This window comes from Odocoileus virginianus, chromosome 15, assembly GCF_023699985.2.
Source record: "Odocoileus virginianus isolate 20LAN1187 ecotype Illinois chromosome 15, Ovbor_1.2, whole genome shotgun sequence".
Taxonomy (NCBI): Eukaryota; Metazoa; Chordata; class Mammalia; order Artiodactyla; family Cervidae; genus Odocoileus; species Odocoileus virginianus.
In genome coordinates this window covers 33,462,728-33,490,570 of record NC_069688.1, presented here as the reverse complement: position 1 = coordinate 33,490,570, position 27,843 = coordinate 33,462,728, and the positions used below count along the sequence as shown (strand labels likewise).

The window sequence follows — 27,843 nt, the reverse complement described above, 5'->3', positions numbered from 1 at the left end:
ATGGGGAAACAATGGAAACAGTGAGAGACTTTATTTTCTTGGGCTCTAAAATCACTGCAGATGGTGATTGCAACCATGAAATTAAAAGATGCTTGCTCTTTGGAAGAAAAGCTGTGAACAACCTAGACAGCATATTAAAAAGCAGAGACATTACTTTACCAACAAAGGTCCATCTAGTCAAAGCTATGTTTTTCCAGTAGTAATGTATGGATGTGAGAGCTGGACTATAAAGAAAGCTGAGCACCAAAGAATTGATGCTTTTGAACGGTGGTGTTGGAGAAGACTCTTAAGAGTCTCTTGGACTGCAAGGAGATCCAACCAGTCAGTCCTAAAGGAAATCAGCCCTGAATATTCATTGGAAGCACTGATGCCGAAGCTGAAGCTCCAATACTTTGGCCACTTCATGCGAAGAACTGACTCACTGGAAAAGACCCTGACACTGGGAAATGTTGAAGGCAGGAGGAGAAGAAGATGACAGAGGATGAGATGGTTGGATGGCATCACCGACCAGATGGACATGAGTCTGAGCAAGCTCCAGAAGTTGTGATGGACAGGAAAGTCTCGCCACAGCCCACGGGGGTCCCAAAGAGTTGGACACGACTAAGCGACTGAACTGAACTGATGGTTACTCCCATGGTTTTACATGGAAGCTGATGTGATTTGTCCACAGTTGGGCAGTGCTAACTTGAATTTTAGTCCAGGATAACTGGTGTGTGTGAATAAAGCAAAGAGAAGTCAGAAAGAAAACAGACTGAAAATTATATATAACATAGTGCCAAAGTCAGAAAAGGGAAGGAAGTGGAGGAATTGTATGCCACGAGAGACAGAAGTGTTAATTTTATACTTTCCGTGATCAGGAAAGCTTGTCTGCCTTCCAGCTGTGAAAGGAAAGTAATACTACAAACGTCGTGGGCTCGTGACAAGGCAATAATCAGCAAGGAAATGAACACGAAGTCAGAGTCCTATTAAGAATTTTAACCACTGGCTGAGACTGGGAAACGGACTGTGGATAGCCCACCTGCCTTCCACCCTGCGCACCACCCCTTGTCTGGAGTGCACCCGGTGATTGGCTGCTCAACATGTCCGACCCGACCCGCCCGCGCGTCCAGTCCAATCCCGACTGTCCTTGAACCACAGGTTCCCAGGGACCAGCCAAGTGGGCGGGCCCTGTGACGTCTGACGACGCGCTACGTCACCGTGGCGGAAGTCGCGGCCGCTGTTTTGAAATCAGACCGCCCAGGTCTTACTAGCTCCTGTTGACGCAGAGGCCTGAGGCCGCGCAGCGTCGGGGAACATACCCGACACCTGTCCTCCAGCCCTGCTGACCTGACGCCGCTGCCACGCCATGTCCACCCCTCCGTTGGCGGCATCGGGCATGGCGCCCGGGCCTTTCGCCGGGCCCCAGGCCCAGCAGGCGGCCCGAGAGGTCAACACTGCATCGCTCTGCCGAATCGGGCAGGAGACGGTCCAAGACATCGTGTACCGCACCATGGAGATCTTCCAGCTCCTGAGGAATATGCAGGTGGGAAGGAGGGCGGGCCCCACTCTGGGCCGTGCCTGGAGAGAGCGAGGCGCTTCTGCGAGGGAAAGGGCAGCTGGTTTAATTGTTACGTGAGGTCCCTCGGCGTCGACGCGGCTGCCCTGGACAATCCTCGAGTATGGCGTCTCCCTCATATATATTCAGATGCGTTACCCGATAAAGTGTCTGTCCCCAAGATGTGAAGGTGATGTTTTCCAGACCGGATTTCTGAAAAAATGAAGCCGCGTTTTCTATATTCGACCGGGTTCTCTAGGCTCTAGGCGAACTCTTGTATCTTTCAAGGTGGAGGTGGGCCTCACTCCGCAACTCTCTTTGGGTTATTTTAATCTCATATTTTCCCACAGAATATTTTGTGATGGTTCAAGGAGTTGAATTCAGATTCTGCTTACCATTTTTGCTAAACAGCTTTATTTTGGTATAACTGACTCCCAGTACAATGCATTTATTCAGAGTTTTGACACATGTGTACTTGTGAAACCAACGTCCATCAGCCCACAGTTCCCTCTGTGGTGAAGTGAGCACATTCTCGTGCCCCTTTTAAATCTTTACTAATGGCTTTACATCCACAGGCAATCTCCCTTTTGCTTTCTGGCATCATAAGCTAGTTGGCATTTTCTAGAGTTTCATATACATGAAATCATGCACTATGATTGGGGGCGGGCGGGGGGGAATCTGGCTTCTTTCACTCACCAAATATCAATAGGTCATTCCTTTTCATTGCTGAGTAGTATTCTATTGTATGACTATATCACAATTAGTGTATCTGTTGATGGCCATTTGGTTTGCATCCACTTTGGAGCTATTATAAATACTTCTGAGTATTCAGCTACAAATGTTTGTGTGAACATGTGTTTCATTTCTCTTGAGTAGGTAGATGCCTAGGCCTGGAATTGCTGGATAATGAGGGAAATGATTGATTACCATTTTAAGAAACTTTTCCAAAAGTTTTCTCATCCTTGCCAGTACTTGTTACTATCTCTTTTTCCTTTTTTTTGGAGTTGTATGTCTTTTTGTTTCTTAAGTACTTTCTCCCAGTCTGTGGCATGTCTTTTCATTCTCTTCACATTGCCTTTTGAAGAACAGATGTTTTAAATTTTGATGGAATCCAGTTTATTGATTTGTCCTTTTACAGATTTTGGGTTTGGGTGCCATACCTAAGAAATCTTTGTCTAACCCAAAGATTACTTATGTTTTCTTCTGGAAGTTTTATAGTTTTAGCTTTTACATTTAGGTCTATGATCCACATGGAGTTACTTTTTTAAAATAATGATAGATATGGATCTTTTTTTTTTTGCGTTTGGATATTATGTCATTCCAGCACCATTTTACTATTTTAATAACCCATTTTTAAGGCGTATCTTATTACTGTGTGATGTGGATATCATTCTTGTTTCATGGATGAGGTTTCTATGGCTCTGAGAGGTGAAGTGACAGAGGTGATAGTCAGTGTAGGGTAAATTTGAAAAGGTCCTTAGACTCTCTTTCAAACTCTTATTTTAGCTGGTGCACTAAAGATTGTTTTATTGCCTTTTTACATAAAATGATTGGGTGTATTTCCTCTTGATTCTAGAAGTAATACAACTGTATGGAAATATAAGACCCTGTCAGTAAGCCACTGTGAGATAAAAAGGGAATCCAAGAGGAGATATGAAATCTTTGACAATCGTTTCAAAAATTTATAGATTAAAATGTAAGATGACTAAAGTACAGATTAAATGATCTCTCAGGATTTAGCAAATATTTATTTTTAAGCTGCTGTATGGGACTAGTAGAGCTAATAGCTAACATTTATCAAATACTTTCCTTAGTCAGGTACATTGTTATAAGAACAATTCTAAGAAGTATTTTTATCTCTATTTTACAGTTAAGGAAACAAGAGACTTAAAGAGAGAAGAATTACCCAACATCATATATGACTGGTAGCTTCTAACCTCTTTATTATACTATTTTGCTATCAACAGTTTGTATTATTAACAGAGATATAATATACATCCATGACTGACAGTGAAAGAACTGAACTCTTTCAAAAGATGCTATCAATAACTAGATTACATGTGGACATATATTCAAAACCAACTTGTAAGGACTACAATAATTATTTCTTTCTGCTTCTTGTGAATTCTGTGTTTTAACTCACTAAGCCCCTTTGGGCCATATCATAATTGGCTGTAAATTAAGCAACAGTGTGCTCCTTAATTTATAGAAAGTTGGGAGGAGAAATGGTACAAACAAGACTACATATAAACTATTTGTTAATACATTTTTAAGTTCAAATTTTTAAAATTATCTTCTATACTATTAATTCAGAAGGATGACGTGCCATAAATACCAACTTCTGAGGTTATTTCTAAGCATTGGTTTTAGAGAAATCCTCCTTTATTAGTTGTCCATTAGCCTCTTGAGAATCTGATAACTACAGACTCTCTTCTGAGAAGACTGCACATATAAAGAAACATTCTGAATAAAATTTCATGGGCTAACAGATGTCTCCCCCCAGATCACTAGATCCTAGGTTGATTCCCTGCATGAAAAAGTATTGCTTTGGTTCTATTTGTTATGCTTTAAATCTTACCTTTCTTTTTAATATAAAATATATTCTGAATTCAGAAATAAGAAGGGACATTACAATGAACATTCCTCCTCATCTGCTACCTGTCTAACCTCCTTCCACAGTTCAGTTGAGTTCAGTCACTCAGTCATGTCTGATTCTTTGCGACCCCATGGACTGCAGCACGTCAGGCTTCCCTGTCCATCACCAACTCCCGGAGCTTGCTCAAACTCACGTCCATCGAGTTGGTGATGCCATCCTACCATCTCATCCTCTGTCGTCCCCTTCTCCTCCCACCTTCAATCTTTCCCAGCCTCAGGGTCTTTTCTAGTGAGTCAGTTCTTGGCATCAGGTGACCAAAGTATTGGAGATTCAGCTTCAGCATCAGTCTTTCCAATGAGTATTCAGGACTGATTTCCTTTAAGATGGACTGGTTGGATCTCCTTGCAGATGATCCTTGGATCATGTTTATTAGATACATACAAAACATACTCTTACACATGTGCACTATACTAAATAGAGATATACTCTTACACATGTGCACTATGCTAAATAGAGATATACTCTTACACATGTGCACTATGCTAAATAGAGATATAAATGTGAATATCTTCCAGTCTTTATTAAATACAAAATATAGGCAAAGTATGTAGTATCTACAATGTAGGTACAAAAAATGTAGTACCATAATAAAGGTATAGCCTGCTTCTGTATGTAAAATGTAATTATATTTCTTGTTGTCACCCAAACAAGAAAGCAGTGACCCTCTGAAATTATTTTCTTATTTTTTAATGTTTTTGAAAGTTCATGAATTGAAAGATCATGAGAAATGCTACATAGTATTGTGGGGGGTGAACTCTCAATGCTTTTGTCCTTTAAACTGTTTTCACTAATTCAGTCTTTATTACTATATCACTCTTCTTTGCGATATCATCCTCAGAATGTTTTAATGCTTGAAAGTTTCCAAAAATCCTAATATTTTAAAAACTAATTTCAAAGAATTTTAAAAGATCTATCTCCTTAACTTATAAACCATAACATTACAGGAAATTTAGAAATGAGGTAAAAGAAGAAAATCAATTATTAAGCCTATCTTCCTATTACATCTTTTATCAACTATTACACCTTTAATAACTATATATGTATAACTATGTATATGCCTTTAGTCTTTTTTTTTTTCTCTCCATGTTTATGGTTTTACCTACTTGGAACAATAGTGGCTCTTACTACTTCTTCTCTGAACACTGTATCAGGCTTTATTTGATTCCTACCTCAGTTGTTCATAAAAGAAAAAAAGGATGAAGTGAGGTTTAGAAAAGACTGGATTGATCTTCTAGCTATTAGACATTAGTTGGAGTTTTGATTTTAAGTCACTTTATAATCCTCAAGATAAGTGTATGAATTAGTGATTATAATGAAATTACCTTGTATACTAGAAACCATGGTACAAATTTTGTTAGTTCTAGTTTTAGGATAATATCACAGATCAAATGGTGGGAATAAAATATTGTAAAGATGTACAGAGAGAGGAAGATTTTGTAAGTTTCAGCATACACAAAATGTGCATTTAGTTGTAAGTAGTAGTCAGTTTTTCCATTTATCTGTGATTTTTGTCATTTCAGTATGTATTTTGATTTCTTTTGGTAAAATTCCTGAATAAAAATATTTAAGCATCCAAGACAGAGTTATGATCATAGCAGCTACTTGCAATAATTTATTAAAGATGTTCAAGTACAGATTGACTTGCTGCTATAGATCCCTTGCTATTGATTTCTTTTTAAAGTAAAACTTTTTGTGACAGCTTTATGTTTTAATGCATGTCTAGAGCATCTTAATTATCATAGTTAACATATCTTGAGATTATTTTTGCAACAACGGTAGCATACTCTTCTTTTTCTTCTACTGAAAAGTCCTGATCTTCATTTTTTTCCTTTTCTTCTTCTTTTTCTTTAAATTGTGTTTTGAATTGTTTGAATTCAGCTCCTGGTTGAGTTCAGCACCTTGCTGCTTTTACATTATCATAAGTGATATTAAAATTGTATATTCTTTTTAGTTATAATACAAAGCTGTGGTATACATATAATCAAAAGTTAGAGGCAGAAAGCATTTCAACTTATCACAAAAGCTTATCACAAAGTCTTTTCTAGAACTGCTTGACAGTATGCCAAGGAGCTAATTAATAAATGAGCATGTATTACTGTTAAAGTTGCACTTGATTCATTGTGAAGAACAGCTTGCTTTTATGCATTGCTCAGAGATTGTTTCTGTTCCTTAGCTTTGCTTAAAGAAAATCTTGATTTTCATTACTTTATGTTTTTGGTTTTTTTCTCCGAGAAGCTGCCAAATGGTGTCACTTACCATACTGGAACATACCAAGACCGGTTAGCAAAACTACAGGATCATCTTCGCCAACTTTCTATTCTCTTCAGGAAGCTGAGATTGGTCTATGATAAATGCAATGAAAACTGCGGAGGGATGGATCCCATTCCAGTGGAGGCAAGTTTTAGTGGTCGAGGGAGGGTGAATGTAAGAGTCTTAGGATGTTTGTAATTTTTTTCCTTTTTCTATTTTCACAGTATTTCCAGATTTTGATCATACTGGTTTTACTTTTGACTAGAAAAGATGAAATTGTGAGATACATATGTGTGTGAGTGTATATATATGTATAGTACTGTGTAGTGCTGTCTTTTCATGTGATAATTTCTTGCAGACTTTAACATCCAGGCTGATAGTGAATTTTTGTTGTTGGGGGAGATTATCTGTGGCAACTTTTATTATTGCTGTCAGTGTCATTTTAATTAAATCAGTGTATGATGTTTTAGTAGACATTTTAATAGTATTGTAAAATACTTTAACAGTGGTTTTCATGTAAGTTCTTTATGGACAAAAGGTTATAACCATTTTCACCATTATTAATTTAAATTATCTTAGTAGAATCACTCTCGTTTTTAAACATATTTAAGTTTAATCTTGGATCATGGGTATATTTTAGTTAATCAGGTATATGGTTATTTTTATAGGTGGTCCTTTCCTATTGACAAGTGATAATGTCTGCCCCCAGAGGTAGCTGGTGGCAGGGAGTGGGGTTAGATGTTCTCTCACTACATATGAAGAACAGTTTCATGTCATCAGCACTTTCTTATTTGAGTGATCAGCATGTATGAGGTGAACAGAGAAAGAGTAAACTGCAATACAGCCTGAAAAAAAGTGGTCAGAGATGTGGAGGGTCAGAAACATGGTGGACTCTGACAGAGGCTACAGAAAAGTCAAGGAAAATAAGGAATGAAAACTGTCCAGCAGATTTTGCTAGAGAAAAATTGTTGGTATATTTGGTCGGAGCTTTGGTGGAAAGGTAGCAACGGAAGTCAGATCACAGGGAGCTGAAGATTAAACAGGAAGTAAGGAACTGAAGCCAACAAGTGGATATCCATCTTTCAAGAAGCCTAGACTAAAAAGAAGAAAACAGTAGGTGGTAGGAGGGATAGAGTTGAGGGTTTGGTGGTTTGGGTTTTTTGTTCCCTTCCAAATGGGAGCTCTTGTTTAGATAAAAAAGGAAGAAAACAGTCAGGCAAGGTTGGGGGAAACAAATAATGAAGTCAGGAGGGCAGAGGAATCAGTATACAGGAATGAAGACTAAATGTATTTGAGATGAAGGACCACTGTCTGCATTTGGAGAGAGGAAAGGAAGAAAGTAGTTGTGGATGTAGGCAAATTTATATTTGTCCCAAGAATTCACAGAAGTTTGGCCAGATTGATTACTGGTTATACCAGTTACTTACCTCTGTCCCGTTCCTGCACTGGTAATATAAGATGGAAGAGACAGTCTCTGTTGACCCTACAAGGGGTTTCATCAAACAAATGTCATCACAAACTCATACATATTTACTTATAATTCTTCTGGAAGTTTCATTGCTATATAATCTTTTTCTCTTACAAAAAAAACTTTCTCCCAACTAAAAGACATCTAGAGATCTACGTAGACACTTTGATAGCAAGTAAATCACAATTATATAATATATGTCCATGAAGTTCCTTTCTTTCTAGTATAGATGAAGGAAAGCTTATTCTAGCTGAATGGACATAAAGTTCTCAAGGGTAGGACTTGTATCTTATTTGTCATTATTTTTGCAGTGTCTCCTCACCCAGTGTCTGCCAATTAAATATTTGCTGATTGACTGAGTAGGATATTTCTTAACTACATGTGATAACTAATTTTGGTAAAAGGACTATTTTGCAAAAGAAACCCAAAAAAGCAAATGTACAGAATGCATTGAAATGATATATACTTCTAATGTTTCTATTTTAGGCCATCACTTGAATTAAAATGTATTTTTGTAATAAAAGTATAAAAATTGATCTTAACTGAATGCATTATCTATGCCAGTATAATTGGAAATTGTGTGTCATATGTTTGACTTTTAACTTGTGTCTGTCACTCTCAGCAACTTATTCCATATGTGGAAGAAGATGGCTCAAAGAATGATGACCGGGCTGGCCCACCTCGTTTTGCTAGTGAAGAGAGGAGAGAAATTGCTGAAGTCAATAAAGTGAGTTGCTAGTCTGCATGTCTTACATTTCTGAATTATTGATAAAAATTACAAGGGAGTCTATGTAACTCAAAAACATAATTTGAATTATAGAATTACCTGCAGTTGTTTCTGTGGCAAATTTAGCCTACTTAGAGAACAACCCAAAACGCAAAGGTAAACAGAAATGCCATCTGGTTAGTCAGAAGATCACCGAATTCAGGCAATAAAACTCTTAGAAAGGCCTCGTAGGCACTCTGTCACAACACATTTACATTTTCTTTTCTAGGCAAAATTGTAGCTTTCTAGGTTACAGCATACTTGGAGCAGCAAATGATAATACTTTATAAGTAGGAGATGTGAAATGTCTCAACAGCTGAATAAGAAATTGAGAGTTATCAAAGCACTACCCCATCCTACCCTTCAGCCCACAAAAGTTCCTAACTTGAATTTATTGCTGAGTACTTTCAGAAGTTCAGAAGATAATGTTCAGATAGTTCTCTTGAAACACAGGGAAACAAGGGATGTTGTCAGTCCATTCTGGGATAGAAGCATGGCTAACAAATGGCACGCAAAATAAAACTACAGTCTTGGTGCTTTACTTTCAAATAAGTGCCCCCACCTCCTGCCTCACTCCTAAAATTCTTAATGCTAGTTAATAGAATTCATCAGGACATTAATTAATTTATCACAGCCAAAGGTTTTCTGAGGTGGAGGAGGATAACTTAGTTTACTTATATAAGGTCTGTAGGCTAAATTGAAAAAAATTTTTTCCTCATATCTAAAAGACATTTGATAGACTTCAAATGTTGCTGACTCAAAGAATGCTTAAAATTATTAATGTGATAGTCTTTAAAAAAAACTTTTTATTTCAGATTCGTAGCCCACATTTTTCATAGAAATGAAATACAGAACTAGTCATATTGCTGCTGCTGCTGCTAAGTCGCTTCAGTCGTGTCTGACTCTGTGCGACCCCATAGATGGCCACCCACCAGGTTCCTCCATCCCTGGGATTCTCCAGGCAAGGATACTTGAGTGGGTTGCCATTTCCTTCTCCAATGCATGCATGCTAAGTCGCTTCAGCCATGTCCAACTCTGTGCGACCCCATGGACAGCAGTCTAGCAGGCTCCTCTGTCCACAGGATTCTCCAGGCAAGAATACTGGAGTGGGTTGCCATTTCCTTCTCCAGTCATATTAAAAACAGGAATAAAATAAGATGCCTTATACTACTGTGTTTGAGGCTATTTTAGAAATTATAGCCAGTGAAACAAACTTTATAAAACAGAAGTTATTATATACAAATTTAAGTTTGTTAAGGTAATACATAACATTATAGGTTAGGCTTATGAAGCTCAAAGCAGCTCACTGATTAACAAATAGAGGCAATAAGTATTTGATAAAAGAGCTTAAAGATTTATACCATTTTCCTATAATGTCATAAACCAGTCAGATTATAAGATCCTATTCACAGCTGCAACAACAAATATTAAGTAGTTAGGATTTCCGTAACAGATGAGACAAAATATATATAAAAGGATGTTTTTTGGTAAAACTTTTTATATTATATTGGACTACAGCTGATGAACAATGTTATGATAGTTTCAGGTGAACAGCAAAGGGACTCAGCCAGACTTACACTGTATCCATTCTCCCCCAACTGCCCTCCCATTCCAGCTGCCTCATATCATTGAGCAGAATTTCATGTGCTGTACAGTAGGTCCTTTTTGTTATCCATTTTAAATATAGAAGTGTATATATGTCCAACCCAAACTCCCTATCTACCGCCTCCCAAGAAAAATCCTAAATGAAGAACCTAATCTTACAACTAAAACAACTAAAGAAAGATCAAATAAAACCTAAAGTTAGTAAAAGAAAAGAAATGATAAAGATCAGAGCAAAAATAAATGAAAAAGAGACAAAACAGTTGCACAGATGAATGAAACTAAAAGCTGGTTTGTTGAAAAGATAAACAGAATTCATAAACCCTTAGCCAGACTCATAAAGAAATTTTGAACAGTTGAAAAAACACATGACATTCTTACATGGGCAATAACTACTCTAAAGCCAGTCTTGATTATTTCAGTTTTTTATTTATTTAATTGAAGGATAATTGCTTTCCAGAATAGTCTTAGTAACACTCCAAGCATAAATGTGAATTCTCTTGAAATTGCACAAAATAGTAAGATTTTAGTGCAATACCAATGAAAAAACAAATAAAAAATTGGAACTTTTTTCCTTGAGAGCATACTCAAATACATATAATTTAAAAATCCAGTAAGTAATAAAACAAACAGACTCTTTGCTTCAAAAATTAAAATGTTAGATGAAGCACATTATAAAAACAATAATTAAGTGTGAAATACTGGCATAAGAACAGATTCAGTTCAGTTCAGTTGCTCAGTCGTGTCTGACTCTTTGTGACCCTGTGGACTTTAGCATGCCAGGCATGCCATGTCCATTGAGTCAGTGATGCCATTCAACCATCTTATCCTCTATCGTCCCCTTCTCCTTCCACCTTCAATCTTTCCCAGCGTCAGGGTCTTTTCAAATGAGTCAGCTCTTTGCATCAGGTGGCCAAAGTATTGGAGTTTCAGCTTCAACATCAGTCCTTCCAATGAATATTCAGGACTGATTTCCTTTAGAATGGACTGGTTGGATCTCCTTGCAGTCCAAGGGACTCTCAAGAGTCTTCTCCAACACCACAATTCAAAAGCACCAATTCTTCGGCCTCAGCTTTCTTTATAGTCCAACTCTCACATCCATACATGACCACTGGGAAAACCATAGCCTTGACTAGACAGACCTTTGTTGGCAAAGTAATGTCTCTGCTTTTTAATATGCCATGTAGTTTGGTCATATCTTTTCTTCCAAGGAGTAAGCTGGAATTTCATGGCTGCAGTCACCATCTGCAGTGATTTTGGAGCCCAGAAAAATAAAGTCTGCCACTGTTTTCACTGTTTGCCCATCTATTTGCCATGATCTTAGTTTTCTGAATGTTGAATTTTAAGCCAATTTTTTTACTCTCCTCTTTCACTTTCATCAAGAGACTTTTTAGTTCTTCTTCACTTACTGCCATAAGGGTGGTATTATCCACATATCTGAGGTTATTGGTATTTCTCCTGGCAGCCTTGATTCCCGCTTGTGCTTCCTCCAGCCCAGCGTTGCTCATGATGTACTCTGCATATAAGTTAAATAAGCAGGGTAACAATATACAGCCTTGACGTACTTCTTTCCCTATTTGGAACCAGTCTGTTGTTCCATGTCCAGTTCCAACTGTTGCTTCCTGACCTGCATACGGGTTTCTCAAGAGGCAGGTCAGGTGTTCTGGTATTCCCATCTCTTTAAGAATTTTCCACAGTTTGTGGTAATCCTCACAGTCAAAGTCTTTGGCATAGTCAATAAAGCAAAAATAGATGTTTTTCTGGAACTCTCTTGCTTTTCTGATAATCCAGCAGATGTTGGCAATATGATCTCTGGTTCCTCTGCCTTTCCTAAATCCAGCTTGAACATCTGGAAGTTCATGGTTCATGTATTGCTGAAGCCTGGCTTGGAGAATTTTGAGCATTACTTTACTAGTGTGTGAGATGAGTACAATTGTGTGGTAGTTTGAGCATTCTTTGGCATTGCCTTTTTTTGGGACTGGAATGAAAACTGACCTTTTCCAGTCCTACGGCCACTGCTGAATTTTCCAAATTTGCTGGCATATTGAGTGCAGCACTTTCACAGCATCATCTTTTAGGATTTGAAATAGCTCAGCTGGAATTCCATCACCTCCACTAGCTTTGTTCACAGTGATGCTTCCTAAGGCCCACTTGACTTCACATTCCAGGATGTCTGGCTCTAGGTGGGTGATCACACCATCATGGTTATCTGGGTCGTGAAGGTCTCTTTTGCATGGTTCTTCTGTGTATTCTTAGATCCCCTAGAGAAGGAAATGGCAACCCACTCCAGTATTCTTGCCTGGAGAATCCCATGGACGGAGGAGCCTGGTAGGCTACAGTCCACGGGGTGGCAAAGAGATGGACACGACTGAGTGACTTCACTTTTACTTTTGTGTTACAGAATAGCAGCTGAAGCTCCAGCCATTTTGTCCAGCTTTGTCCAGCTTCTGTGTATTCTTGCCACCTCTTCTTAGTATCTTCTGCTTCTGATAGGTCCATACCATTTATATCCTTTATTGAGTGCATCTCTACATGAAATGTTCCCTTGGTATCTCTAAATATCTTGAAGGGATCACTAGTGTTTCCTATTCTATTGTTTTTCTCTATTTCTTTGCATTGATCGCTGAGGAAGCCTTTCTTATCTCTCCTTGCTATTCTTTGGAACTCTGCATTCAAATGGATATATCTTTCCTTTTCTCCTTTGCTTTTCGCTTCTCTTCTTTTCACAGCCAGCTATTTGTAAGGCCTCCTCAGACAGCCATTTTGCATTTTTGCATTTCTTTTTCTTGGGGACGGTCTTGATCCCTGTCTCCTGTACAGTGTCACGAACCTCCATCCACAGTTCAGAAAGGATGAAGAGACGGAGCCAAAGCAAAAACACTATCCAGTTGTAGATGTGAATGGTGATAGAAGCAAAGCAAAAATATTGCTGTAAAGAGCAATATTGCATAGGGAACCTGGAATGTTAGGTCCATGAATCAAGGCAAATCGGAAGTGGTCAACAGGAGATGGCAAGAGGGAACATCGACATTTTAGGAATCAGCAAACTAAAATGGACTGGAATGGGAGAATTTAACTCAGATGACCATTATATCTACGACTGTGGGCAAGAATCCCTTAGAAGAAATGGAGTAGCCATCATAGTCAACAAGAGTACAAAATGCAGTACTTGGATGCAATCTCAAAAACGACAGAATGATCTCTGTTCATTTCCAAGGCAAACCATTCACTATCACAGTAATCCAAGTCTGTGCCCCAACCAGTAACGCTGAAGAAGCTGAAGTTGAGCGGTTCTATGAAGACCTACAAGACCTTCTAAAACTAACACCCAAAAAAGATGTCCTTTTCATTAAAGGGGACTGGAATGCAAAAGTGGGAAGTCAAGAAATACTTCGAGTAACAGGCAAATTTGGCCTTGGAGTACAGAACGAAGCAGGGCAAAGGCTAATAGAGTTGTGCCAAGAGAATGCACTGGTCATAACACACACCCTCTTCCAACAACATAAGAGAAGACTACACATGGACATCACCAGATGGTCAATACTGAAATCAGACTGATTACATTCTTTGCAGCCAAAGATGGAGAAGCTCTATACAGTCAGCAAAAACAAGACTGGGAGCTGACTGTGACTCAGATCATGAACTCCTTATTGCCAAATTCAGACTTAAATTGAAGAAAGTAGGGAAACCACTAGACCATTCAGTTATGACCTAAATCAAATCCCTTATGATTATATAGACAGATTAGTGAAATAATATTCAGAAAAACTGTCTTACTATTATAGTAATATATGAGAATTTAATATTACATAAGAGGGATTATGTGGAAAATTAGTCTTTAAAATTAGACATTTTGGGGAAAATTTAGCTAGTTTTTACATTACACCATGTGTCAAAATGAATTTCAGAGTTGAAAATAAGACTTGTAAAACAAAATATTAGAAAACTAAAAGAAAAATATACATCAAAACTCAGAAAAAAAAGATAGATTTTTCTAAAATAACATTTAAGAAAAGTTTATGAGGTGAACTATACATTAAGAATATTTTCAGCAAAATGACAGTAATAAGCATAAAGAATTTACAGTAGGGATTAGGAGGGGAAACTTTTAAGTTAGATCTTGAAGAGTAAGTGGTGTTTGGTAGTCCAGAGAGATGAGACATCTGTATATTAAGAAGTGTTATATATGTTTCAGTTGATAATCTTATATATTAATTCACAGTGGATGTGTTCTATTATTTTTCTCTGTAGTAAGGATGTTAGTTATAAAATGAAATGTACATGTAAATAAAACACCATTGTGATGATAACTTTGATTTCAGAATGCTACATGTGACTTAAATGTAGTTTGTTCTCTAACCTAGAAGATATATGATATTTTGGTGGGGCGGGGGAGAGAAAAGCTTCAGAATGAGATCATTTCTCTAAAGATAAGTTTCATTTCACTTCCTATTTCTCTAAGTTTCTCCCTTTTTCTAATATGGTTTTGAAATGGCCTATTCTTGATTTTTTTTTAAATGACCTTTCAAATAATCAGAATATAGTAGTTCCTTGACAGTGTGTAATCAAAAAACTCTACTAGCTAGAATTTTGTGAATTTTAAGATAAGGATATAATTGATACAAAGCTTTTGATATGTAAAAGTATTTCTCCACATGACGATGTAGGTCTCTTTATGGTCTCTGTCTAGGACCCACCTACCTCTTTCCTTCCCCTCAATTCTTTCATTGTGGTTATGTCATAATTGGGATTCAGTAAATATTCTGTGTTCATATTATTATGGCACATAGATACTGTTTATTGCTAAACCACATAGGAAACCAGAGTTATATTTCCTTGAACAATTTTTTGTTTTCCTATAGTTAATAGTTCTGTAATTTTGAAAAATTTTGATTAGTTCTTTTGCATCTGTGGGAGCAGCTCAGTACTGTTTTCCAACTTTCCAGCATCAAATTATCAGATGACTTATAGGTTTGTTCCCCCCATTCCACCGCCCCCCTCCCCATGCCCCTCCCCCCCAGCCCCACCGCCCCCAGAGTCTTCCGTCTTGCTAGGACCATCTTGCTAGGTCTGAATTGAATGCTTACTAAACCTGGTATTCACCTACTGTCCTGGGCCTTTCCTTCACCTCTCAGTTAATTTTACTATCTCCTTAGTCTCCCATCTTCCTGTTTCTTGGTTTGTTTCCTCCCTTGTTTGTAAGGTTCATACATCAGTGGCTCCTTCAGGAGAAATGCAGGGACTTAAGTTTTTAGTCTTTGTGTATCTGTCCAGTTGATTGTTTGGCTGGATATAAAATTATATGTTGTAAATTAATTTCCCTCAGAAATTAGAAGGTGTTCTTCCATAATCTTCTCATATGGCATTTGGTAGATTTTAAAGAGCATGGTTATAAATATTTTTAGGCTTTGTGAGACATGGTGGTCCTTGTTCTGATGTAAAAACCATCCTTAGTTCACAGGCCTTACAAAAACAGGTCATGTGCCATAGTTTGTCAACTCCTATTATGTTTTGTTGTCTTTGTAGATGGAGGATCAGAGATCTGTGGAGCATCTGATGCTTAAACATGAGCCATTTCTATTTAGGAGTGAGGCACTAAGACACTAATCATAGGCTTTGTGAGTTGGCTTTCATCATAGCAAGATTGAAAACAAGCTGGCTTTTTTCTTTGGGGGACCAAGGATCATTTGCTGAGATTTTTTTCTTTAGGGCTGTTCAGAATCTTCCAGTGTCCTACACAGAGGGAGAGCCTCTTGTCTTCTTGCCTTCTGCTCTGCTGGTGGCACTCAATCTCCAAATCCCAGCTATTCAGTTCATAAGAAACAAACCTTCTGGTTCCCTGAAAGGGGGAGTGGGTATGGAACTCTGGAGAGGGGACTCAGTCCCGTTTTGGTGAGAAGTAGGAATGAGCACCTAGGCTCTCACTTGCTTCTGTAGCTCTTCCCCTCCAGCTTTGGTCCCCAGGCCTCACAGCAGACTTTGCCGTGGCACTTGCCTCTAGTTCTCCGTGGAGGATCAGCCATTCTTAGTGGCATCCTTCTGGGTGGTACAGTGGTTTCCTCCCATACCATTTAACATTCCTCTCATTTACTATTCCCCTTCTATGCCCCACCTTAAAATGTGCCACCTGGCATCTGCTGTTGTCTCCTTTCTGATCATTTTTCTCCAAGTTAATTTATAGCCTTTGCAGTCCCCTCCTGCCATTTTATTTGGGTTTGAGAAAAAAAAAGAAACACGTGTTTAGTCCACAGTGTTTATCTGTGGTAAGTTTATTTCAGTACACAAAATAGTATTTCTGAAGGAAAAGCCCATATTTTAAATTCTGTTCCCATGTCTACTTCAGGCATTTGAGAATGTTCTTTGATTTTGATTAAACCATTTGAATCTGTTGAATTTGCTGTTGTATGTGCCTCTGGCTTTGGGGTAAAACTTGTTTCAGTTAACATGGTATTGAACTGAAGATTATTACAAAAAGGAAAGAATCCATTAAATGTTTTAAATTAAACAGATTTAAAGCTTAGCCCTGTATTTCCATTGGAAAAAATTTTGAAGATAATTTAGAGAGAAGGTATCTTCTCTTGAGTGGCAGGAGAAGTATCCATTTGATTGGCCTCGTGGCTCTCTCTTACTTCCTGGAAATTGTTAGTCTAATTTCAGGAAAGACTGAAGAACTAAGTGATAAACAGAGACAAAAACAAAAAAGGAGGGGCTTACTTCACTCTGAATGACACTCTCTAGGTCCATCCTAAAAAGTTTAAAGTTTGAAAATATATATATATTTTTTTTTTTTTTTTTAAGGGGAGAGGCCTAAGATTTGTTTAACTCAAATTGAAATTCCCCTTAAAAAGGCAAAAGAGAATAAAGTTAACAGCTAAAAAGCAAAGTAGATTTTTTGACCCAAAGAGGTTTTTAACTCATTTCTTAAATAAAGCATCATAAATGTGAATTAAACATAATACATAAACCAAGTTATCTTATGTATAATTAGTGCTACGAATTCTTTTTCCCTTTCCTCTACTTCTTCAGATTTTGTATCTCCCCTCTGGAATATAAGATTAAAATATAATTGAAAAATTATAAAACACTGAGTAAACTCATGATCAACTGATTTATTTTTCTGTCTTAATGGCACACATACCTGAGTGTTTCTGTGAAAAATGTTTATTTTAAATAACCACCTTCAGATGGGAAAATGTTGGTCTACGGGCTTCCCTGGTGGCTTAGTGGTAAAGAATCTTCCAGCCAATGTAGGAGATTCGGGGTCAGTCCCTGGGTTGAGAAGATCCCCTGGAGAAGGAAATAGCAACCCACTCTAGTATTCCTGCCTGGGGAATCCCATGGACAGAGGAGGGTCACAAAAGAGTCAGACATGACTGAGCGACTACACAACAATTTAATTACATAATTACACAGATGCTATTAAAAGTTGAAATTAATTGGTTTGATTTTTCAACCACAGTTGCCCCTTGAACAACACAGGTTTGGATAGTGTGGGTCCACTTACATGCAGATTTTTTTCAATAAAATACTACAGTACTACACAATCTTCAGCTGACTGAATCTGCAGACACAGAACCATGGATACGGAGGACAGACTGTTTTAATCAACTGTCACAGCCTTTGGATGAATATTAAATTACATAGTATTACTTAGCATAAACATTTTTTTAAGTACTCTGCTTACACATTCACCTGTTATTGTAACTAATTAGGCACAGCTGATGGATTTTGATAATAGCAGCTGTCAACCTCTGTTAAAATCAGTCCTTGGCAAGATTGTATATATTAAATCCTGTATCATGTCATGAAAATTTATTTACAGTTTAACCACTAATAAGCATAGCTGTCAGCTTTGGTGTTGATATTTTCATGATGTTTTGGCCCCAGGTAGTTTTTAGTTGTATGCTAATTTTTTTAAATTTAAAACTTAGTGGTCTCTTTGAGACAAACTATCCTAATGCCTTATAATATGGCATTCTTTAAATAAAAACTTTTTACTGTTCCCTAGAGTTGAATATTACCTTGAAAATATCCTCCCTTTTTTTAGTTCTCTTTATTTTTTGAGTTAGTGAAGCTAAATTTTTTAATATCAGAATTTATATTTCCAAGTGAGTATTCTTGAAAGTAGCATTTATTCCATTGATGAAACCATTGTGGGAGCCATCTGTAACCTCTGTTTTGATACTGATTTGAAAGTCTTTTTTAACCACTCATTAATATAATTTTATTACTTCCAGTTACTTCTTAATGAACACTGAAAATGTGACCATTAAGCTTCTTTCACCAAACTTGGCCTTTCAGGAAGTTAAATACCAATAGGAATTCCTTCCTCCTTCCTTTTGGCTTCTTTCCTCCTGTTACCTCTCTAACTCTAGATAGAATATGAACAATTTATTTAATCTCAGCTTGCTCTTTGATAAGTCAAAGTTAAGATTTCTAGGTCTCTTTATAATGAACATGCATGACTTGATCTGGAGGTATTTTAATGTAGTGTCTTTAAAATTATCTAACTAAATGTATTACTTCCAAACGTAATGTTTCCAAGAGGTCACTTAACAGTAATGATTATTATAATAACTCGTGAACACTTAAGAAATTCTCTGTTCTGATCTTGTTTTATCTACACAGACATTTACTACATATGATTTGAAGGAAAGATTCTTAATAAGAAGTTTATAAACTGTGGTCAGGTAGAGAGCCAGATCTGGAAATAACAGACACATGCCATGTGCACTCAGGGCATCCAGCAAATCTGTTATGAAGAAGATTCTATCAGGGCTGTGGCATCCTCTTTTCAGAAGTAGAAGTAGATTGCACTTCATGCTGAGAGAAATTAGTGACTTCTGCCACATGTTTGAAAGATCAATTGCATTTTTATCATACTTTATATTCTCTGTTGACAGTTTATGTTCTGTGCCTACCAGTAACATTTGTTGAATGCTTATGTCTACCCACCCCAGTATTCTTGCGTGGAGAATCACATGGACACAGGAGCCTGGCGGGCTATTGTCTGTGGGGTCTCAAAGAGTCCGACACAACTGAGCAACTAACACTTTGACTTTTCACTCTCTTTCACTTACTTGTATGCCAGGTGCACTGCTAACACTTGACGTGAATCAGATCTTTTACTTTTTATAACAACCCTTATGAGATAGGTTCAGTTATTATCTCCATTTTTGTGTTGTGGAAGCTGACGCACAGAGAAATTAAGTAATATTTACTTAGTGAAGGAGCTGAGCGTAAACCCAGAGAATCCAGGCTTTAGGGCTTGTGTTCTTAACCATTAAGCTACACTGCCTTGTGGAAACCTATATGCTTAGGTTTTATAATGGAATATTTAGCTTATTTTCTTTGGTGGTTCGAGTGGAGGAGGAAAAGGAGGTAGGGGCTGGAGCCATAGGCTCTGTAGGCTGAATTAGAAGTCATTATGCCTTTCAGTGGATGTTTGCAGCCAGAAAAGTACTGAGACCTTCTGCCTTAAGGAAGTGCACGCTTAGTCCCTCAGTTGTGTCCGACACTTTGGGACCCCACAGACTATAGCCCACCAGGCTCCTCTGTTCATGGAATTTTCCAGGCAAGAATACTGGAGTGGGTTGCCATTTCCTACTCCTACTATGCCTTAAGGAAATGTTTAGCTTAATTTCTGTCTAGTTCATTAAAGTTCTGACTTATGACATTTTAATCTTATATCTTCATGGTCTGTATTTCATGAAACATTTTTTGATAAATTCTTTTGTTTCTGCAGAAACTCAAACAGAAGAATCAACAGCTGAAGCAAATTATGGATCAATTACGAAATCTCATCTGGGATATAAATGCCATGTTAGCAATGAGGAACTAAACTGATATTTAAATTTCTGGCTTTACACATGTTACACTGTTTTTTTTCCCCTCAAGTTATTTTTTCCCTTTGAAGATTATTTATCTGCTTTCAGTCTAGTCACTAGAATTAAAGTTTCTATTTTTTACACTGTGGTTTTACATTAAAGTATTCACTGGTGGTTTTTAAAAAAGCTATTGATTCTGTGAAAGACTATTGTAATACATTTTGATGAGATTTGTTTTTGGTTATTCTTCATGAATTGAATAGTTGTTTTTTAAAAGCAAAAATAATTAACTTTTGTAAATAAATTTCTAAATTTGATCACTGATTGTTTTGTTCATTTCATTACCCTTTTAGGAGAAAATTAAAGGTTTAATTAAACATTCTTGCAGATGAAAATACCAAGTTCAGTCCATCTGTGGTACAAATTAAACATAAAAGTTACCATTTGAGCTCAATTTTAAAATTTTAGTTTGAGTCCCAATTAAACATAAAAGTTACCATTTGCGCTCAATTTTAAAATTTTAGTTTGAGTCCCAATAAAGTCTCTTGGACTGCAAGGAGATCCAACCAGTCAATCCTAAAGGAAATTGGTCCTGAATATTCATTGGAAGGACTGATGCTGAAGCTGAAACTCCAATACTTTGGCCACCTGATGCGAACAGCTGACTCATTTGAAAAGACCCTGATGCTGGGAAAGATTGAAGGTGGGAGGAGAAGGGGATGACAGAGGATGAAATGGTTGGATGGCATCACTGACTCAATGGACATAAGTCGCTCAGTCATGTCTGACTCTGCAGCCCCATAGACTGTAGCCCACCAGGCTCCTCTGTCCATGGAATTTTCCAGGCAAGAATGCTGGAGGAGGTTGCCATTTTCTCCTCTGGGGGATCTTTCTGACCCAGGGATCGAACCTGTGTCTCCTACATTGGCAGGTGGATTCTTTACCACTAGTGCCACCTAGGAAGCCCAAAGGTATATGAGGTTATGACAAAAAGACAGTTATTCAATCTGCCCCAGTAGTCTGCAGTGTCTAAGGGTTTTACAGTTTATTTAGCCTATCATCAGGTGGACACATATGGGTTTTTCTTAAAGGTTTTCACTGTATGTTCTTTGCATAGTAGATTGCAGATTACTACTGGGAATTTAGTGTTTTGATACTGACAACTTGTAAAACAGTTATAAAAAATGTTGTAACCAAGTGGGGTTTTCTGTTGTTGTTGTTGTTTTTAATCATACTCAACTCCTTAGATCATTCAAGGTGTCACAAACTGAGCTCTTGAGGGGAATGTGGAAATTGCATCTTTGGGGGCTTGATTCTATAGCTAGCCTCTCTGTGGAGCAAGAATCAATGCAGCTACTCAGCTACAGAGCAGGAGCCCCAAATTCTGGGAACCTTGAATTCTCTGTTCTCAAAGTCCTCAAAACTAGTCACTCACTAGTCTACTTGAGACTGGCTGTGTTGTGCTAAGTTGTTTCAGTCATGTCCAATTCTGTGACCCCATGGACTGTAGCCCACCAGGCTCCTCTGTCCATGGGATTCTCCAGGCAAGCACGCTGCAGTGGGTTGCCATGAGCTTCTCCAGGGGATTTTCCTGAGCCAGGAATAAAACCTATGTCTCTTATGTCTCCTACATTGGCAGGCAGGTTCTTTACCACTAGTGCCACCTAGGAAGCCCTGCTTATGTGTCGAGGGTTATTAAAAACAGACTTCCCTAACAAAGTTTCCGCTTTTCCTTGAGGGACAGCATGCCAGGAGACTGAAGAGCCAGAAAAGCAATTCAGTCATGATGTGTGGCCTTGCACAAATGAATCTCAGTTTTCTTGTCTGTACAATAAGTGGGATTAATTGATCTTATATTCTGTGTTAGAATTTTAGTTGCAAATGTTCAAAACCCAATTCAAAATGGCTTAAGCCAAAAAGGGAACTTACTAGTTTGTGTAGCAAGAAATGATGCTAGAGCAGTGCTCATAGCAGCATAGAAAAGCTGCAGAAACCAAGGCTTCAAGAAATAGAACCAAGATTCAATGCCCTAGGATTCTCTTTGCTTACCCCTAATTTCCACTCTCTTTCTGCTTCATCCTCTGCTACTGTAGACAGGCTTTCTCCATATGTTGAGAAAGACAGCCTCCCACTGGCTTATTACATCTTTTCCATGCCCTGACCCCAGAGTCTGGGCCCCTTCTCCCACTCTTAACGTTAAGAACTAGAGTGGACACTGATGAGCATAGCTTGGGTCATGGAACCAACCTTTGGACCAACTGTTCTGTACCTGGGTACTATGGTTAGATCACCCAGGTTATAAGCCCATCTCTCTGGCTAGGAATTGGGTGTGAAAATCATGGAAAAGTTACTGAGCACGGAACACATACTAGGAGGAAAAGAACTAATCAGAAAAATTTGTAAGAAAAACCTAACAACAACAGCAACCACAGTCCACTGCTGTTCGTCCTTGGTTCTAATACTATCTCAGATAACATAAGTTATTCAACTTCAAAAACCTAACAAAAGTTTAGAGAAAACTAAATGCATCACTATCATGAGAAAATTGTTAATTTTTTTTCTTGATTTGTAGTCTTCTGTGTTGACATTTTTCTTTGCAGTCTTTTGTTTTGTTTTGGAAGTTTTTCAATAAATTGCAATGTGATCTTATCAGGTCTTGGTTAGCCTTGCATGGGTTAAAACAGAAATAGAAAAGAGCTAAGAAAAAAATAAAATGAAAGCTCTAGCATCCTGGTAATGAAATTATCTTTAAAATGATTTGGAAAGCTAAGGCCCTCATCATTCAAGCATTAGATCCTTTGGCACCATTACAAGCCAAAATGTGTTAACTTGACATTTTGATGTAGTTCCAGTTTCAGTAATTCATTTTCTTTTCCTTAAATTCCAAGGAAGTTTAAGCTAGATAGAGGAGTCTTTCGGCCTTAAACTAAAATGTGTACTTTGTCCTAAAGCTCAAAGACTTTGTTATCCTGAGTATTCTTAAATTTGTGCAACATAACTAGATGCCTTAAAATTTTTCCTATTCCTTTAAAACATTTGTGGTCCAAGGACTGTTTTTCTTAAGACTAAATTGAAAGGTATTCCAGATGTGTATGTATTTTTAACATGGAAGCAGTCTTGAATTCTTTCATATCTTTTTTTAAAACTTGAAGTAGAGTTAATATATTTAAGTTAATATCTTTATCTTTTTACATAGGGTTGAATTGTATACTAATGCATTTATATCACTAAATGTATGAATGTACTGATGATTCGTTCATGCATGCACTTTTGGGGGAAAATTCTTACTGTTGTCAATATGTAATTTGCATTCCCCAAACAGTTCAAAAGTTAAAGGGAAAAAGAAAATCTATATTTTCTCTGTACTTTGAAGTCTTACTCTTCTATGACACAGGATCACAAGATCACCAAGTGGCATGAGCCTAAGGTTGTCCAGAACTACCTTGTCTTAATTTATTCAGATTACTTTTTGAGGCAGTACGTCATCAAGTTCAGCAAACACAGGAATCAAGTGGGGCACACTTAAAAATGCTGATTTTGGACTTAGCGCAACTTTACTGAATCAGAATCTCTACGGTAGGGTCTAAATATATGCATTTTTAATGACAAGTTAATCAAGTGCACTGGAAAAACATTTTTTTCTATGCAGTTCAGTGATAGTCATGAGTATTTTAACATAAAAAATTCTTAAAAATAGCAGTATTGATATAAAATGTTTCATGCCATATTTAGAGTTCTAGCCTTTTAAGTATTTAAAAATAATGCTCTACATGAGTAGTTCTCAACCTTGGCTTGAACATTAGAATCAACTGGAAAAATGTTAAAACTCCTGTACCAAAGCCATGTCCCAGGCCAATTCAATCAGGGTGGCTAGAGTGGGATCCAGGCAGCAATATATTTTAAAGCTCCCGAGTGATTCCAACCTTCAGCCAAGGTAAGAGGCATTGCTGTATGTAGATTTATGAGCATGGAAATAATCTGGAAGGATTGATTTTTCCAGTAACAGTTAAATATTTGGAGCAAAGAACTTCAAGAGAACAAAACCCTAAAACTCACCTATACACCAAGGTATTTTTTATTTACTTTTTATTGAAGCATAATTGCATTACAGAATTTTGTTGTTTTCTGTCAAACCTCAACATGAATCAGCCACAGGAATACATATATCCCCTCCCTTTTGAACTCTCCCATCTCCCTCCCCATCCCACCCCTATAGGTTGATACACAGCCCCTGTTTGAGTTTCCTTAGCCATACAGCAAATTCCCCTTGGCTATCTATTTTACACATGGTAATGTGAGTTTCCAGGTTACTCTTCCCATACATCTCACCCTCTCCTCCCCTCTCCCCAAGTCCGTCCACAAGTCTATCCGCTATGTCTGTTTCTCCACTGCTGCCCTGTAAGTAAATTCTTCAGTACCATTTTTCTAGATTATGTATGCATTAGAATATGATATTTATCTTTCTCTTTCTGGCTTACTTCATTCCATATAATAGGTTCTAGGTTGGAAACCAACGTATTTTTGACTGTACACGCTCATGTGTCAGGGGCAAAGAGCCCTCACTCTTCTCAGCCACAATCAAACTGACTAGGGAAAAACTGAAGAGAAAACGCCATCTAGTCAACAACTTTTAGAGGCAAAGGAAAATCAGACTGATGCATGATCTTCTGTCCTTACAGGTCATAACCATTTCAAGACATTAGAGAGGTTGAGTGAAAACAAAACAAAAGCGAAAACAAGACACTTCTTGTTCCTCATTTCATGCTGAACATGGCCATGTCTTGTTTTAAGACTGATAAAATAACTAACCTGGATTTATAATTTATTTATTTAACAGCCATTTGCAGATCACCTACAGGCTCTGAGCACCAGGTAAGGAGGTGGATATACCAAGAGAGAAAGGACCCTTTGCTCAAAGGTTACAGAATTCAAGCTAGAAGAGAACTGTCCATATACACAAACTCCAGGCTTCTCAGATTACTTCTTTACAAATTAGAGGCTCAGCAACCAACCCAAACAATCAATGGCCTGGTTTTATAGTACAGGGAGTTAGATTTTCTTGGTGCCTATAGAGCAGATAACAGAAGTCAAGTTAGAGGTCTCCTTCCCAGGTGTTCCACAGGTAAAGAGTATCTCTGTGGTTAAAAAATTACTGCTACCTATGCCCAGACTTGTAACAACCTAAAGATATAAGAAGGCAATGCCTTAAAAATGTTCCACTCCGGAAACAAGAATGTAGCTTAGCTTTAATTGCAATAAGGTGAGGGAAATAGTTTTCAAAACAGCTTTGGGAGGAGGGGAAGAAAAGCCATTTGTGAAAGCTCAGTACTTAAAATCTACAGATGGCATCGCTAACAAATAAATCAATTAAAGAATGCAAGGTATGAACGGAAACGTAAATGTAAATTAACACCATACAAACCTGAAGTTATGTATGAAATAAGTATCTGAACCACCGGCACTAAAATTTTAAATTGAATTCTCTGATGAAATAGAAAACTGGTATAATTGCCTGCGCAAAGGGTGGTTTGAGAATTACAGTTGGTGGAGGAAAAAATTTAATGTGCTTCTATGTTTTGAATAGACAGTAAAAGCAAGATGGATGAACAACAAGGACCTGCCAAGGTGCTAACAGTAGTCCAGGTAAAAAATAACTAAAGCATAAAACAGAATTGTAGCGCATTTATTACCTTGCTCTTTTTGATGGATTCCTACATGTTGCTTGCTCTTGTCAATCCACACAAGGTTGGAGAAATACAGTCTGTTGGCCGTGTGAGGTCAGAGAGTTTGGAGCATTCCCTGGGCCTGTTAGCTTCTGTTTTGAGCATGTATTTTTTTCCCTAAACCTCTGAAGGGTTTTTGCACAAGCACTGGGTTATTTACTTGTTTACAAAATACTATATTTGTGGGGAAGAGGAGAAGAGAGGATAGCGAAGCGTCTCATGCTTCTAGATCGTGAGAGTACCATCTCAGCTCTCAGAGAATTCTCACCCTAGGAGACCGACTCCTGGATGCTGGCAACGGTGTGAGTCTTAAAGATGAACTCCCTATACTCCAGTGTTGCTGCTTACCTGCTGTCCCTTTGGGCTTCCCTGACGGCTCAGCACATGAAGAACCTGCCTGCAATGCAGGAGACTCAGGAGACAGGGGTTCAGTCCCTGGCTTGGGAAGAGCCCCTGGAGGAGGAAAATGGCAACCCACTCCAGTGTTCTTGCCTGAAAAGTTCCATGGACAAAGGAGCCTGGTGGGATATAGTCCAAAGGGTCGTAAAAGAGTCAGATGCAACTGGGTGACTGATGCATGCACAATGTTCCTTTGGGCAAATTTTTCAGCTTGCTTATGACTTGGTTTTCCTCTCTGTACAAGGGACAAGTAGTATGTTATATGGATCTTATTTTTTAACAGATGTGAAAACTGAAAAGTTTATATTTCAGTTCAGTTCAGTCATTCAGTCATGTCCAACTCTGCGACCCCGTGGACTGCAGCATGCCAGGCTTCCCTGTCCATCACCAACTCCCAAAGCTTGCTCAAACTCATGTCCATCGAGTCAGTAATGCCATCCAACCATCTCATTCTCTGCTGCCCCCTTCTCCTCTTGCATTTAATCTTTCCTATCATCAGGGTCTTCTCCAATAAGTCAGTTCTTTACATCAGGTGGCCAAAGTATTGGAGCTTCAGCTTCAGCATCAGTCCTTCCAATGAATATTCAGGACTGATTTCCCTTAGGATGGACTGGTTTGATCTCTTTGCAGTCCAAGCGACTCTCAAGAGTCTTCTCCAATACCACAGTTCAAAAGCATCAACTCTTCAGTGCTCAGCTTTCTTTATGATCCAACTCTCACATCCATAAGTGACTACTGGAAAAACCATAGCTTTGACTAGTTGGACCTCTGTTGGCAAAGTAATGTCTCTGCTTTTTAATATGCTATCTAGGTTGGTCATAGCTTTTCACCCAAGGAGCAAGCATCTTTTAATTTCATGGCTGTAGTCACCATCTGCAGTGATTTTGGAGTCACTGTTTCCATTGTTTCCCCATCTATTTCCCATGAAGTGATGGGACCAGATACCATGATCTTTGTTTTTTGAAAACTGTTTATATTTACAAAAGCTAAATACTTTAAATCTACCACTGCTTCACTTAACAATCCACTTGGCCACTTACAAGGATAGAACGAAATAAGGGTGTAGTCTTGTGCCTCCACAGAGAAGGGAAAGGAATACCTAGATGTTAAATACCCTTACCTCTATGTGGAGTTCAATTCAAAATAAAGGTTGCAATTCATCATCATTTATTTCCCCCTCTCTGCAGCCAGTTCTTCCTCCAACTGCCTCCAACAAAGCAGCACTCAAGTTTCCTCGCACTGAGGAAATTTCAAAGCTCAAGTAGATGCATTGCCATTGTCATTTTCTCTGGCAGCAAATCCCTAACTCTTCCTCTGGTGCATGCTAAGTCACTTCAGTTGTGTCTGACTCTGTGCAACCCTATGGATTGTAGCCCACCAGGCTCCTCTGTCCATGGAATTCTCCAGGCAAGAATACTGGAGTGGATTGCCATGCCCTCCTCCAGGGGATCTTCCTGACCCAGGGATTGAACCCTTCCCTCTTAGGTCTCCTACATTGGCAGGCAGGTTCTTTACCACTAGCGCCACCTGGGAAGCCCAACTCTCCCCTACCCTGAGCTTTTTCGATTCCATCTGTTTCCATCTATCACTTCAGTCCCATCAGTCTCCAATCCCTGGC

General features: G+C 38.2%; 1 protein-coding gene across 1 annotated transcript; it reads left to right on the top strand.

The window, feature by feature from the left end:
- The first annotated feature begins 1,195 nt into the window (after positions 1–1,195).
- MED30 (mediator complex subunit 30) lies at positions 1,196–20,420 on the top strand. The gene is made up of 4 exons (XM_020899980.2): positions 1,196–1,522; positions 6,426–6,584; positions 8,531–8,635; positions 20,022–20,420. The coding sequence occupies exons 1-4, from the start codon at positions 1,346–1,348 to the stop codon at positions 20,115–20,117; spliced, it is 537 nt and encodes a 178-aa protein (XP_020755639.1). The 5' UTR covers positions 1,196–1,345; the 3' UTR covers positions 20,118–20,420.
- Positions 20,421–27,843: the final 7,423 nt, after the last annotated feature.